Source organism: Saccostrea echinata, unplaced genomic scaffold (genome assembly GCF_033153115.1).
Source record: "Saccostrea echinata isolate AGI-Se365-2 ecotype Australia unplaced genomic scaffold, CSIRO_AGI_Sech_v1 ptg000009l, whole genome shotgun sequence".
Taxonomy (NCBI): Eukaryota; Metazoa; Mollusca; class Bivalvia; order Ostreida; family Ostreidae; genus Saccostrea; species Saccostrea echinata.
This window is the reverse complement of record NW_026889758.1, coordinates 28,639,360-28,654,512: the sequence shown is the minus strand read 5'-3', so window position 1 is coordinate 28,654,512 and position 15,153 is coordinate 28,639,360. Positions and strand designations below refer to the sequence as shown.

General features: G+C 34.3%; 3 protein-coding genes across 4 annotated transcripts; 1 reads left to right on the top strand and 2 right to left on the bottom strand.

Moving 5' to 3' along the window:
• Window positions 1-2,461: 2,461 nt before the first annotated feature.
• LOC133182160 (KIF-binding protein-like) lies at window positions 2,462-7,434 on the bottom strand. Its single transcript, XM_061316893.1, has 2 exons — window positions 6,632-7,434; window positions 2,462-5,000 (listed from the first exon to the last, which is right to left on the bottom strand). The coding sequence occupies exons 1-2, from the start codon at window positions 7,409-7,411 to the stop codon at window positions 4,044-4,046; spliced, it is 1,737 nt and encodes a 578-aa protein (XP_061172877.1). The 5' UTR covers window positions 7,412-7,434; the 3' UTR covers window positions 2,462-4,043.
• A 1,102-nt stretch (window positions 7,435-8,536) lies between these two features.
• On the top strand, window positions 8,537-10,604 carry LOC133182162 (uncharacterized). Its single transcript, XM_061316897.1, has 6 exons — window positions 8,537-8,660; window positions 8,767-9,080; window positions 9,433-9,555; window positions 9,634-9,829; window positions 9,958-10,219; window positions 10,305-10,604. Exons 1-6 carry the CDS (start codon window positions 8,578-8,580, stop codon window positions 10,575-10,577), a joined length of 1,251 nt encoding a protein of 416 aa, XP_061172881.1. The 5' UTR covers window positions 8,537-8,577; the 3' UTR covers window positions 10,578-10,604.
• On the bottom strand, window positions 9,159-14,977 carry LOC133182161 (uncharacterized). Of its 2 annotated transcripts, none has more exons than XM_061316895.1 (8): window positions 14,860-14,977; window positions 14,126-14,348; window positions 13,847-13,931; window positions 13,304-13,393; window positions 12,836-13,004; window positions 12,248-12,383; window positions 11,177-11,890; window positions 9,159-9,553 (listed from the first exon to the last, which is right to left on the bottom strand). In XM_061316895.1, exons 2-7 carry the CDS (start codon window positions 14,180-14,182, stop codon window positions 11,189-11,191), a joined length of 1,239 nt encoding a protein of 412 aa, XP_061172879.1. In that variant the 5' UTR covers window positions 14,183-14,348; window positions 14,860-14,977; the 3' UTR covers window positions 9,159-9,553; window positions 11,177-11,188. The 2 variants fall into 2 exon arrangements, with proteins under 2 accessions (XP_061172879.1, XP_061172880.1); XM_061316896.1 differs by lacking the exon at window positions 9,159-9,553 and adding an exon at window positions 10,392-10,468.
• Between the last annotated feature and the right edge of the window lie 176 nt (window positions 14,978-15,153).

The following is a 15,153-nucleotide window of genomic DNA, read 5'->3' as shown; positions in this document are numbered from 1 at the left end:
AACTAATTCATTTTAACCTCTCACATGAGGAAATACAATAATTTGTCACTCTTGGTGGTCCTAGCTTTCACTAGCCTTCATTACAATTGCCCATGTGTTACTGTTAATGCATCACAAATAATTGGGGGCCAGGCAGGAATTTCTTATACAGAAAATAAAATTTGAAAGAAACAAAGATATATTTAAAATCTTACTAGAAATTAATGATACAGTAGTTTATAATAAATTGAGGCTACATATTAAAAAGGCATGCACACATGAGCTTCTAATCTTTATCCCATCAACTTGCAAATGCAGTCCTCTAGTTACATTAACAACCTGCTGTGTCCCCCATGGTTGCTTGAAACTCAGGGTTGTATCCAATGAGGTGAGCCAGTCAAGATTTGTGCGCGCTTCTCAGACCAGTTCAAAATTTCAGTACAAATTAATGTTTGTGAGGGTATGAAATTATATAGATGTATATACAGTAAAGAAGTGAGATAAACTTTGGGAAATACATATCTGTCATCACCATATTGGATTGGATGTGAACATTAATTAGTTACAAATGTATCTGAAGTCCATGAGATGGGAAATATTAAAGATCAATTAATTTAATATGACCATGCGGCAACAGTGAAAAAGGGTGATAGGAAAATTTTAAAGATTTGCTGGCACTAAAGTGTGCTGAGAAAAGGGTAAGTCTGGGCTTGTGATATGGGTCACCGGTTTGATTCCCACTCCAGGCATTTTCTTTCCTGTTACATAATTTAGTGCTGTTGACCACCCCAGGACTTGCATGGATATTGGTCTGGGTAGCTGGATAAGAGCACCTGACTAGTGATGCAGAGTCCCAAGTTCGATTCCAGGTCTTAAGCCATACATTTTCTCCATTCTTGTTAGACAAGAAATATCATAAAAGTCAACCACTAATCAATGCTACAGAATCCCCAAACTGGGACTATGCTGATTGTTCTAGACATGATCTTGTGATTTGAGATGGGCATTATATAAAGCTGTACATTATTCTAAAAGGCAGAGATCTACGTTTGTCTGCCATATTACGCTGCATTTTCCAATACTGTATGGCCCCCTACATAAGCCATTTACTTGATCACAGTTGAGTGTAATAAGGTTTCACCGGTATTCTACATAACTATTGTAAAACTCTCGGTAGCAACAAAAGTAACTGTGTGCTTCTTCCATGGCTAAAGAGAAAGTTACCAAAGAAATTTACATCAGTTACACAGGTCAGTGCAGCACAAATACACGTAAACTGCAATAAAATGTAAACAAAGGTAATGTAAGACCAACATGAACAGGTGTTGTCCATTCCATTCAGGTACCTGTGACAAGAAAGCAGTCAGGTGTAACGAGTGCAAAGGGTATACCCCAGTGCCATTATTGGAGATGGGAAAACTAATATGGCGTATACCTATTTACAAGTTGTGTTGAGCTTGAACAGGGACTCGTATTTTTATGTAGATATATTGGGGAAAATTATATATTTATCACTTTGTGTAGAGAACGGCAGAGAAGAGTGAGTCAAATTAATATACAAACATTCCCATCTTTTGCATATTCATGTTTATTTAACACATGACTACCTGGGTGTTTCAAGAGTTAAGTCTGTATATACAGGTAATTCTTGATGGCTCAAACTTCGATCTCTCCAAGTTCTCGATCACTGGAAGTAAGTCTCCGGTCCTGATTTTTGCCCTATATAAGTATATTAAGCAAATTTATTCTTGATTTCTCGAACTCTCAATTTCTTGAAATCCTTGATCCCTCTAAGTCAAACTGCAGTCCCGTTATACATTATCTATTGTAATTTATCCTCAATACCCGGAAGTGGCTATGTGAAGGCAAGCTTTACCTAATTAACACCTTCACTTAGACATTTATTGGCTCCAGGTGTTAAACGCATGACCTCAAGTACAGGATATTCTTATCTTTTTAAAATACTTTCCAAGATTTCCAGTCCTTTATCAAAAGGACATAGACTTAAAATATTTTAAGAGTTTGTTGGAGAATTGAAAAAGATGATATCAAAATAACAAGCAGTATTCTTGTGTTATCCATTAAACCTGTTAATCATGCAGGAATCATACTGATCACTTCATAGTTAAATACAACCTGATCCCTTACCCAAGGGACATAAGGTTCATTTCTGTATAGGCATCTAATATCAGTTTTTCTCACACATTTTCAGCAGCAAAGATTGTATTTGATGATTATATATATGTATGCAGATGAGCCTCGATCTTTGATACACTCTTTTTTTGTGCCAGATTACTAAAACATACCTTTTGTAAGTGGTAGCTAGATATAAATATAAATTTTGTTCTTACCAAATTTCATTCAGCTTCTTTATTGGCATCAGCTGGATTACCAAGGCTAGACTTGTATACATTTAAAATTATTGCACCTAATACGTTAATTAAAAGATATATGGTGCACTGAATAAAATTTAATAAAATGCTTTCTTAATCTTTATATTCAAGATTTATTCACATTGACACATTTATAGACTAATAGTAATAAATTATTATAAATACATTGTATATTAATAGAACTACAGAGTATAATTGGCTGGGTTGTGAAGCCCAAATCATATATATGAATCGATGATGTCTGTTTGACAGTTTATTCCCTGTCCACATTAACAATTCTGTTAATCAGTTGTGTTTAACTATACGTATGATATCCTTCAATCTTTATATAGGTAAATCAGGATGAGATGTTATACGAGCTGTCATTTGGATGACCTTGACCTTTAAATTAGTTCTGTTGAGTGTGACTTATTCTGATCATCCAACATCCCACACTTGTAAATTACTCAGGATGATATATATCAAATACTAACACTGGGGCTTTGCCATGACATAGAACACAGGCACTTGTTTCATATACAAGACACCCCCCCTACTTTAATTTTTACCAATAAGTAGGGGGTGCCCCGCATAAGAAACAAGTTCCTGTGACATAGACGTCTGATTTTGAACCTAGTAATTGGAAAAAATGATGAGTATCAAACTTAAACAGTCATAGATAAAACGAGATGTTAGAAATACCGACCTCAGTGCTGACAATGACCTTGACATGAAATACTAGTATTTTTTTTCTGTTCTAATATGATTATTTCAGACTTGTATCTTCACCATTAGGCCAAAAAAAAATAATAGTCTTGTTTCCTGCTACCAGCTTGAAGAAAATAGGGTAGGTAGGTAGGAATTTTTTTTCTGACTGAATTTTTTTTGGATATGAACTTATACAAGATCAAATTAAACGTCACAGATCAATATTGTCTTTTAAAATTAAATTTCATGTCTTTTGATGCACAACTCAAGTGTTATTTTATGAAAGTCCATATTTAAAACATAGAATTTCATGAAATGCTTGTTTTGTTTTAACATGAAAACTGATTACAGTGACAGAACAATGAAATTCCCGAATTTTTTTCTTCCAATACTAAAAAAAAATTTTAGGTTCCAGTGCAAAAAAAAAAAGAAAAAAAAAAAGGATCGGTCAGGTAGCAGTAAACAAGACTATTAATTTTTTGGCCTTAGGTTATTAATGCAAGGTGACATGATTTTAATTTGCAATCACTTTGGCTTGGCATTTCACCTTATGTAAATAAAACAGTTACACATCTCTCTTTGTTAAGATTTGATCTACTCTGTAATTTAAAAGATTATACCTTTTCAATTCTGCTATTGAATTTGACATAGGCCTTGACCTTTGACCTTGATATTGGACTGGTAAATAAGTGCTAACCCCTGCTTTGGGTAATCTATCATAAAAATGTGTATATATAACTTAGGATGCAATACATGTATTTGGAAATTTGAATACCAATTAAGTTTTATGATAACTTGGACTTAACCTTAGAACTGGTTAATGATATGCAGGATCATGAATTTCTCTTGATTCCTCATATAATTAACATGTAATGTGGAACTTATTACAGCAATTAAGATTTCCTTTATTCTTCACAATCCAGCCATATCAACTTTAATAATTTCTTATTGTGGCGTGTCTCTGAAAAGTTTGGAATTAATTCATTAAACCTCCGCCTCTTGTCTAATTTTTTCCATTTTGAGTGGTAATAGTTGCACCATTTCTTCACACACTTCAAGTTCAGTACGCATGCACTCTGCAGCTTTTGGATGTTGCTTGCAGTAGTCTATTACATATTGGTAGCAGTTCTCAGTCTTCTTTATGTAATCCAATCTCTCCCTTACATTGGAGGGGAATATTTTGGAATAAAGTCTTCCCATGCAGAACCAGGCTACCAGCACAGGTCTGGTATCAAGTTCTGGAAACTCTACTGGTAAATCAGCCCCGTTTTCCCTAAAAGAATCAATATAGGCCTTGTACTTCTCTATGCTCTGAAAAGCTAAACTGTTAATTTTCTTCATGGCATGGACTGAAGGTTGTCCCCCCTCCTCCTTCAAAATCATGTACTTAATATCTAACATATTGCTGTAGATTTCTGCCAATTCATATGTCAGTTGGCGAACCACAAGAAGGTAATGCTGGGGATTCAACTCATTACAGACCTCTAACAACATGTCTATTCTCCTCTTGTGCATTTTACACTGACGATCCAAGTTTAGCTCAAAGAAGGCTAAAAGTTTGAATGCTTTGCTGTGATCTTGAACAATCTCTACATAATCTGTACATCGACCATCAAAAACATAAAATTCCTTTGCTCCGTTTAGCCAAGTCTGTACACATAAAAACACATTTCTTGCTTCTTCAAAATCACGAACAGGTTTACAGGTGATTTGTTCTTCTCGTGATGCAACTTCAAGGTTAAATTTCTCAAATTCCTTTTCAGCTTGGTCCTGATCTTGTTCTTCTCCTTCCTCATCAGTTGCCTTCAAAAGACGATCCCTTGAAAACTCCAGAAGTGCAAGTCCATATTTGGCCCAACATCTCTGTATATCAGCTTTTCCCTGCTGAAGTTTTTCTTTTTCTTCCTCATCTAAATTTTCATCTTCTCTTAACTTGGTCTCCTGTAACAGAAAAGAAAGACTTTCATTTTTTTAAAAATTTCTTTTCAATCTATGAATGCTGTATTGTTCAATGAAAAAAATTAAGAGTCTGATTTGCAATGTACACGATTTATTCCTTAGGCTGTAGTTATTTGAATAAACTAGAAAATGTTCCCACCAGAGATTTTTTTTATTGTATTATCCAGTCAATCCTCATAAGACATTATATTGAACTCTATGGGAACAAGGGAAAAAAATTTCAATCCCCTTCAGCCAATGATACTCTGTGACACATTTAGTTTTAATTGGCCCAATGTTTCAGGAAAAGTCAAATACTGTGATTTTATCATTAAACATTGAACACCAATTATTTATTTTTTGTGTGTGGGTGTGTGTGGTTAGACCACAAAGTAGGCGAACAAGGATTACTATACTGACAGTCCTATACAAATTTTAATAATGATCAAACAGGACAAGGCGGTTGTCCTGGAATTTACATACCTGAATACACCTTTGTATTTGTATTCTTTCCCAAACCATGAAATGTGATACCCATAGTATGTAATAGCGAGTGCAATGCGAGCTCTAACGACAATGTCTGGGCGAAGAGAAAATTCGGACTCACACATTGATCCAAACGAAATTTTTTTCCACAGTAAGTTTTGGACCCACAATGCATCACTTGTTTAAGCTATGTTCTCGCGAGAATAACAAAAAATGTTTAACAATAAATAAACTCGATTTGATTTAATGGATATATTGCAGATAAATAGCAAATAAAACGTTCTTCATTTAAGTCAACAATGTTCAGGCTTTGGTTTGGTAATGCAACTTATATACGACGTCATGTGACGTCAGAGTCTACTCTAGACGCATCAAATGTCACCTGCAGTTTGATGGTCGAGCCCGATCTAAATTAACACTGAGTATCTGCGCTCGCCCTAACAGTCGCACCATCAACATATTATTAATGGACTAATCTATGAAAAAACTTTGTCTGAAAAACTCACTTGAATCTTTGGCTCAGGTGAGCTAAATAAAAAAAAAGCAAGAGGCCCAGGGGCCTAGAATTGCTCTTGACTTCTGATAAATTGTACAACTTATCACTTCTATTTTAAGCCTAAAATCAAAAAAAAGTTGGTCATCATAACCTACGTTTTGGTTAACAATCTTAGAGCCCAAGATGCATCAACTGACAAAGTTTGATGACTCTAAGCCCCTTAATGTCTTAAATATTCAGTAACAAAGGAAAGTCAGTGTGATCACTTTTTCGTTGACATATTCTGAGGACCCAAGATGATTCAACTGACAAAGTTTGGTTATTCTAAACCAATAAATTAGTATCTAAAATATTTAAATCATCTATAAAATTCCGAAAGTAGGTCACCATGATCTATTTTTTGATTTACACATTCCGAGGACCCAAGAGGCATCAACTGACAAAGTTTGTTGATTCTAAGCAATTCTAAGAAATTTTTATGAGCCAGACATGAAAAAGGTATCAGACAGACCGCCGGACATGAACGCCATACCTTAATATATTCCATCTTAATTAAGTAGGGCAAATTATTATAAAAAAAATTAACACCTGAAAAATGACACTAAATTGTCAATATTCATTAAATATATAACATTTCAAATAAAACACTCACCTCATAAATGACTTCTGCACATGCAAGACAATGTCGAGCCTGTGCATACTCATCCTTTGTGACAAAATACTGGGACAGTGTAGCAGCATTTATTGCCCAATCAAGTGGAGTGTATGTGTGTGCATCTAATTGCCTCTGTAAGGTTTTGTGACAACATAAGGCAGATTTTTCACTTTCATCCAGTTTAGCATACACCTGCGCCATATAATACAAGGTGTGTGTATACGAGTTTTCAAAATTCGAATTCCGGAGATGTTCCAATCTTTCTTTATCTTCATTATCAGGTTTTAAATATTCTGCAACAAATTTTGGTGCACCATCTACTTCAGCCTTGTACTTAAAATACAGTTCTTCTGCTTTCAGTAGATAAGAAAGAGATTTTTCTGGGTTTCTTCTTCCAAACCATAATATCCCCAAGTTGTTTAGAGCATGCAGGTAGATATCAGAGGCATTTTTATGAAGTTTATAATTTTCAGTGGCATCAATCACTTGGGTGAGATACTCTTCCCCGGACTGCAGTTCTTCTGTGTCAATGTAGTTTATACCAAGCCTTAAATCAATGACACTGTTGAGAAACAGAAGTTCCTGTTCTTCTGGAAACTTCTCTAAGTAAGGTTTGAGCTTTTCTTTCACTTCCAGGAAAATTTCCCTTGCCTTATATTTTGACCTGAATGGGTCTTCGTCTGGGTCATTCTTTGATTCGTCTTCTGAGAGACGGATGGCCTCTTTGAACTTTTCATAACCTTCCTCTTCCAACAAGTGTCTCCACTCAGCCGCCATACTGACTCAACACAGACACGGAGTTAATAGACCGTTTCACGATAACTTCCGCGCATGCGTATAACTACTTCCGCAGGGCAACTTGTTTACATAGGTTACGCTGACTACTACGGTACTACGACAAAGCCACATTTACTTGATCGAAATAAAGGATTCTTATATGAAAGTTTGTTTGTTTTCTGTTTTTCTAACATATTTATACCTTTCTTGTGTTGATTATGTGTAAATATACATAATATTTATATAGAGAAATTAAAAAAACCCACCTAGAACCGAGTTTAGTGCACAAAGGGGGGCACTTCCGTGTTCATCAATACGAAGATGGCTTTGATCGAAATAAAGGATTCTTATGTGAAAGTGTGTTTGTTTTTTGTTTTTCTAACATATTTAGACTTCTCTTGTGTTGATTATGCATGAAGATATATATTTATGTAGAGAAATTAAATAAAATAGAGGTCCGAGTTTAGTGCACAAAGGGGGCACTTCCGTGTAACTGATCAACGCGAAGATGGCTTCCCGGGAGAATTTAAATGACCTAAACAGGAAAAGGAGAGGGTCTCTCGCTGAAGTGCCAATCAAGTATCAGACAATGGCATTGGTGGGTACTGTACCCGAGATTTCTGGGCATGAAAACCTCCCCCCTCTACAGTCTGCGTCGTTTTCCCCTGCCACGCCCACCTCCCTGCCTAACATCTCTTTTCAACAGATTTATCATCACATGATATTGAGGCAAACAACAGAAGGGAGACAAGCAAAGAATTTTAAGGGATTAGATAGAGCAATTAAGCATTTTGAGACTGGAGATATATCCCAAATAATGACAGCTCAGGTATGATGGTTAAGCATTAAAAAAAGTATACTCAGTATGTTTATGTATCATCGTCCTTTTTACATTTCAACTATAATAATTTTTCTGCATTTTTCACCTTTTATTTGGAATTCCACAATAAATATATAGGGAATTGTTTACTTAATGGAAATATTAATTACTCTAATAATGAAAAGGGTGAGTGAAGACGGACTTTAAAGAAGAGAATAAAGCCTAATTTAAATAAACAGTAACTTTCTATCTAAAAGTTTCACATCACTGATGCTTAACATTTATAAATTCAAACTTATAGATTGATGAGTCCCTTGACTACATCAGAGCTTACTGCTTAGCCTCTATGAAAAAAGTGAAGTACAAAGTTTTTCTCTGTGTTGAGGACAGGACAACGGTTCAATTTGCCTATTGTGAATGTCCAATTGGGTAGGCACAATTTTAAAAATCAATATTAAAAATAGAAAGTTAAACAAATAAAAAAATCAACATCTTAAATTACAAACAAATTATACATGTATTTTGTTTGATATAGTCTAGCCCAAACATGCAGCCATATTGGTGGACTGCTATTTTATTTACACCACTGGCATCTGACCGAGGTACTTAAGTCAGACAGCGCAACCTCTAGACCATGCCAGTGGAATGTCCCCCGTCCACTTAAGATGGACCCCATGCCCTTGAGGGAGTGGAATCTTGGGCGACCAAAACTGACGACAGAGGGGGAACTGGAGTACCGTGAGAGAAAACAATTAGACTTTGATCCTCGGCATCCTGAAGAGCGAGAATTTAACTCCAAACATTCCATGGAACAATTGATGATGTTAAAAAAAATATTTCCCAAAACTGGTATACAAGAAGTAATCTTTTCAGTTATGTGCATGAAAAAGCAATACATAAATCATATTAGATAAGAATAGATAATGGTTCAGTTTAAGATTTATTTTCAAAATCTTGATAAAATCAATCTACTAACTTCCAAAGGAAAATGTGATCTCTCTAGTGGACACAGAAGTGTTATATATCAATGTGCAGGTTAAACAAAAGAGCTGATTACAATTTAAAAAGCATGATTTGCAATTTTGCTTTACAAAAAAAAAATGCAATGTACATGTATATTACAGTTTATACACACAAAAAAGAATAACACAAATATTTAGTATTAAAAACATAAAAATTTTCATCAAAATTTTTATTCTAGGCATGAGTCACTTATGGACCATTCCAGAAGAGACACCTAATCCATCAGGGGAAATTGAAGTCAGAACAACAGAGGATCCAATGGAAACAGCAATGAAAAGTCTTGTATTGTCCGAGGAGAACTGTAAGGGAAAAAGTTTTCTGTAAATTTATGCTATAAATTGAAAATAATCTTTATCTAAAAAAAACATTATTGTTACAGTACCCATTCCAGTTTCTATTGATGAAAGCCTGAGTGCTTTCATCAAGCATAGAACAAGAGGCCAAAGAGCGTGCGAGATGTGGAAGGAGCTGCATAGAGGACGAATAACTAGTTCCATATTTGGTTCTGTTCTAAAATCAGGACAAACTCCCCACAGCCTAGTCAATCAGATAATGAATGGATCGAGTTTAGATAGGTAAAGGAATAGGTTTAAAATCTTAAAAACTATAAATAATCCCTACATTTTTAGTCTGCATAGAATCAAGTAGCATAGCGCATCAACAACTTCTGATATATCATAATGTATAACATTTTATATTTAAGGTACCAGACACTACCTTTGCCAGTCAAGTGGGGGATAGAGAATGAGAAAAATGCCCTGAAAGACTACTTGGCCCTCCAGAATGCTATTACTGATCTCAGAGTGGAGGAGTCTGGACTCACCATATACCCATCACATGCATTTCTGGGAGCAACCAGTGATGGATGGGTATATGATGAGTCTATGCCAGAGGGAAATGAAAGAGGGGTCTTGGAAATAAAATGCCCATTCTCCATCAGTAATGAAGTTATTACTGACAGAGAGGTACATGTTCACCTCCTAAGTTGTCTTTTGTTATTAGTCATACTTTTTTAAGTAAAGCAACCTTAAATTGGCATACATTGAACAGGTGCATGAACTGGTTGGTAGAGGAGGTTTTTTCTTGGAAGACACTGATGAGGGACCCAGACTGAAAAGAGAGCATAAATATTATGCCCAGATTCAAGGGGAAATGGCCATTATGGGATGTGCATGGGGTGACTTTGTTGTGTGGACAGCAGCCAGGCAAAGCAACTGCTTTATAGAGAGAATTTATTTTGATTCAGATTTCTGTTCTTTGATGATGCCTAAACTTGTAGAGTTTTTTGTTTCACATGTTTCATCTTCATACCTTAAAATGTAAACGTTCTTCAATTAAGAAATTAGGTAACATTTTAGGAATATAAATATGGGTTGGTCTAATCCCAAAAAGTTCAAAAGATGTTATGGAAGATTTGATCACATACCAACCCATATAAATGTTAATCTAGAAATATTTACATTTCCAAATATTTTTCCCTAAGATTCTTTGCAAATTAGAAAAAAGTCATGGTCTCATGAACTACCATGGGATGAGTAAGAGTATTTCCCTTGTGATGTGATTGAAGTGAAAAAACTTTTTTTTTCAAAAATGATCATTGAAAGACAAAAATATGTGGGAAGTCATCAGAAAAATAAAGTAAATATAAGATATGAATTTGATTTTTGAAAATTCATGAGGTACATGAACTACAACGCTTCACGCATGAAGCGTCGTAGTTCATGTCCTCATGAATTCTCAAAAATTAAATTCATATCTTAAATATGTCAATATGGTTATGATGTCACTGTGAAATTACATTGATTGTTTATGACTAAAAAATGATTTTTTATACAGATTTATATATGCATTGTTCAAACAGTATTAAGGAAGTGAAAACGAAATGAAAGATACATTATAACATCAGATAAATTCATACTAACCTAAATTTGTTATCATGGATTACTTTCAACCATAGGGACATCAAGGTTGGTAAGCCAGCAGCAGACAGAAAATATCTGAGATGCCAGTTGCACTAGAGAAAGAGAAAGTACACCATCAAAAATGTGAAAATTTTTTACGCGTCCTATAGCTCTTTCGACATGAATCCGTAATTTAGCAATATCTTGAGTGTTAAAAACATCTACAGTAGAAAATTGACATGAAGAAGACCGAAATGGCGGAATATTCAAACTACAGCCTTTTTTCTCTAATAAATCCCTAATAGTGAAGCCCTTGTCTGCCATGACAACATCCCTTTCCTCAAGCAGATCAAGCAGAGGTAAACGCTCAATCATCTGCCGATCCGAGATCTTTCCACCAAAGCCCTCTGAAACAAATGAGATAACACCAGAAGGAGTTATACCAATCAAAAATTTCAAAGTTGTATGGTGTTTGTAATGAGAAAAAGATTGATTCTGGTTTATCAAACTGTTAGATTTCTGAATGAATATCTCTGTGCAATCAAGTATGACTCTTAAATTTTGAAAAGACTTAAAGCAAGTTGGCATATTTCTCTGAACAACATCTCTGGAAGGAAAGGGATTAAGATCCTTCAGTTCTTTGTGAAGTAGGCAAATCCAGGTGGTAAAGTACTGAGAGAAGGCTCCTACAGAAGCACCAAAACGCTCTGCCATGTCTTGTACATATAATCCAACCTTTAAAATGATTCAAAATTAAACTTTCAAAAATACCACAAAATCCAACATAAAATGTGGCTTATTTTAAAATACTTTGTATTAAACAGTTATGTTATTATGCAATACTGTAGATTCCAAAGAATTTGTTATTCCATAATTCTGCAAGAAGCAGTTCTCATGATTTGAAATTACTCCCTTTTGTTTTTCTATGGCTGAAATTCATGTAATAGGTCTTGATCAGCAGACCATTCATGAATTCAATTTCTAGCAATTTGTGATTTAAGGAAGTTAAATCATAAATTCAATATTCAAGTATAAATATAAGGAATCTACAGTAACTAGTATATGTATTAATTTATGGTAACTAAAAGATACCTTAAGCCTCATCAAAGTTGCCAAAAATTGGTTAATTGGCTCCAGTGCCATGTTTCGCCTAGCTCTACTCCTTTCCTCTGGAGTTGCTGAACTACCTCTCCAGTAGACCATCTTCTCAAGCTTTGGTGCCAGGTAGCTAAATGTATCATAAAGTAGGAGCATATTATTCTGGCAAGGGCCTAGGAGATGGTTGAAATTAATATTGCAAAAAATTCATATCTATAAATATAAGATTTTCTTCAAGTTGTATCAAATATTTGCTTAAATTAAATACACCTGACTAAATTTGCATTACTGGAATTTCACCAAGATAACCTGTATGCTAAATGTTAGCCCAAAGAAATAAATATAATATTTGCTAATTATTTAGCCTCCATCCTTCAACACACAAACAGTTAGTGAGTTATAGGCCACTAAAAATTTTTCAAAAAAGTTTTCAATTAGCCCTTTCACGATAACTGTGGTACCACTCTTTTGCAGGGCAAATTAATAACTTTTACCAAAGTTTTTGTTGATAGATAAAGAGAAGTACCACAGTTATTGTGAAACCGTCTATGGAATAAGAGGTATGAAGCTCTTAAATCATACTTGAAAAGCCACAGAAACACTGCAAAACTTGGGAGTCCTGTATAGAACCTGGTCATTGCGTCATCATCTTTAATCTTGGTAACAGACCACCTTATGTCTCGTATCCTCCTTAATTCCAACTTAAGTCTCTGATTTTCAAGTATAAGGGGGTCTGGATCACACTGGCAACCTACAATTCATGAATTACAATAAGCTGACATTTTAATGTACATTAATAGCTATTTCATAAAATATACCTGTATGACTAAAAGCCTGTAAACTACATAAATACAGCAAATATCTAATTTTTAACTCATATCTTTTGAATAACTATTTATGGATATTATTAATGATATTCTTGGAATGACAGTTGGATTTGTTACGGAAATATGTACGTCATCTAATTTTGTTTGTTGACATTGGTGTTCAGTGTACATGTATGAACACAATACTGTGTTAATCTTTCCTCCGCTAATCTAATTTATTTACCAATATCTCTCTTCAGTGTAACTCCTGTATCTACATCATCTGTATCTTCCATTACATCTTCTACATGAAAACATTCCTCCTCTTCCTTATCTAAAATAAAAATTGAATGACAAATTCATGTCCAAAAGTTAGAAGAAACATAATATGTCCTGACTGAATTTTTTTTTAACATTTAAGCAATTAATTGCAGATTTTGGATGTTCATCATGTCTTAACATAGATGGTTGTACTAACAAATTGAATAAGGTGTTAGTGAGTTATTCAGTATTGTCAGCTCAGCTGTCTGGGTTATAACATGATGATTGTCCAAAATTTACAATTCAATTCAATTGATTCTTTACAGTACATTCAAACCTTGTTATTCTTATCTACATGGGACTGAGTAAAACATCAAGAGAGCAGTGTATTTTAGATATAGGGGATAAAATATTCATAAATGGTTGGGACTTCCAAATCAAATCTTGAAAGAAACTATTCCCACTCTGAAAGTCTTGGCACAGATCTTAATACAAATAATAACATAGTTACACATTTTCCTCTTACCTTTGCAGTAGGAATGTACAAATAAAGAAAAGTCCAGACTTTTCTTCTCTTGCTCCTGCTCTCTCTGTACTGACACATGAAATTCCTAGAAATAATACAGCAAAAATTATTGTATGGTTAATGTTAAATTCAATGAATGTAAACCATTTCATCTTTTTTTTGGTGAAATGGGTTTAGAATGTGCCATATTTATTTCTCATTTTTTAGTTTTGTCCAAAGGCTTAATTTTTTGAAATTCATCTTATTATTATTTTGTCTCATTGGAGAAAGGTTTAGAACCTTCTGTAAATTTCTTCTGGCTAATCTCTCTTCTCTCTCTGGATTAACTGTCTTCATTTTGTATGAAAAAATAGTTGGAGCATAATCCACATCTTCAGGGTCATCACTGTGCCACCCAGTCACAAAATGGTCTGAGCACACACAGGTGTGTTCATTGGGCACAAAATCATCTCTGTTTATTGCCTTTATCCAAGCACGACGCTTTCAACCGTCTTTGGGAAATCTATAACAAATACATGAATATTGAAAGAAAAACATAAAGATCAGCTAAGAGCTAGTTGTCACTCTTAGCTAAATAACAGAGGAATAAATATAACATAACAGTTTCAACTCAAGATATTGTTGTCACACAACATTGGTATCATTTACATAGACTAAACAAATATACATAAATATATGAAAGTAAAAGAAATTTTGCTTATATATTACATCCTTTGTCCATTTATAAGTACCATCACTACAATGAGATGGTATACGTTACATTTAAGTACACAGTTATATACATGTATGTGGATGCTTTACATTAAATAACTTTTAACTTTTTTAATATAATTTACTCTCCTCTTATGAAATGACACACTTGTAAAATTCTTTGTGTAGCATAATGAATACGAAAACCATATAAAACAATGTATACTTGTATTCATATTGGTTGTTAATACGCAAGGAAATAGGGGCCTACCACGATTCAACCTGGATTTTAGAAAATTTAAAAAGATATTTGAAAGACTTACCTGAAAAAGTGTAGACCTCTCTGTTTTCCTTTCGTATCATCACGATTTGAACATTTGACAACACAGCAAGAGCGTACCATACTGAGGCAAATCTTATGATTAAACCGAAAGCGCAATATTCAATAAACTGAAAGTTGCCCTGCGGAAGTGTTTGTACGCATGCGCGAAGAGCAGTCTCGCAGTTATCGTGAAACGGTCTATAATGTTAAATTTTGAAATAAATTATGAAAACACATCCTTTTATCATGTTCTTTTTGATTCAAAGAAAGTTAAGAAATAATAGTGATACATTGC

Bases quoted from the DNA above. Each gene is read 5' to 3' on its own strand.
- LOC133182162 (XM_061316897.1), top strand. From the start codon at position 8,578: ATGAAAAAAGTGAAGTACAAAGTTTTTCTCTGTGTTGAGGACAGGACA. The intron at 9,081-9,432 runs GTATACAAGAAG...TTTTTATTCTAG, and splicing joins AAAAATATTTCCCAAAACTG to GCATGAGTCACTTATGGACC. The intron at 10,220-10,304 runs GTACATGTTCAC...TACATTGAACAG, and splicing joins AAGTTATTACTGACAGAGAG to GTGCATGAACTGGTTGGTAG.
- LOC133182161 (XM_061316895.1), bottom strand. From the start codon at position 14,182: ATGAAGACAGTTAATCCAGAGAGAGAAGAGAGATTAGCCAGAAGAAAT. The intron at 13,394-13,846 runs GTAAGAGGAAAA...TTTTTATTTTAG, and splicing joins TGTACATTCCTACTGCAAAG to ATAAGGAAGAGGAGGAATGT. The intron at 11,891-12,247 runs GTATCTTTTAGT...ATCATTTTAAAG, and splicing joins CAACTTTGATGAGGCTTAAG to GTTGGATTATATGTACAAGA.
- LOC133182160 (XM_061316893.1), bottom strand. From the start codon at position 7,411: ATGGCGGCTGAGTGGAGACACTTGTTGGAAGAGGAAGGTTATGAAAAG. The intron at 5,001-6,631 runs GTGAGTGTTTTA...TTTCTGTTACAG, and splicing joins GTGCAGAAGTCATTTATGAG to GAGACCAAGTTAAGAGAAGA.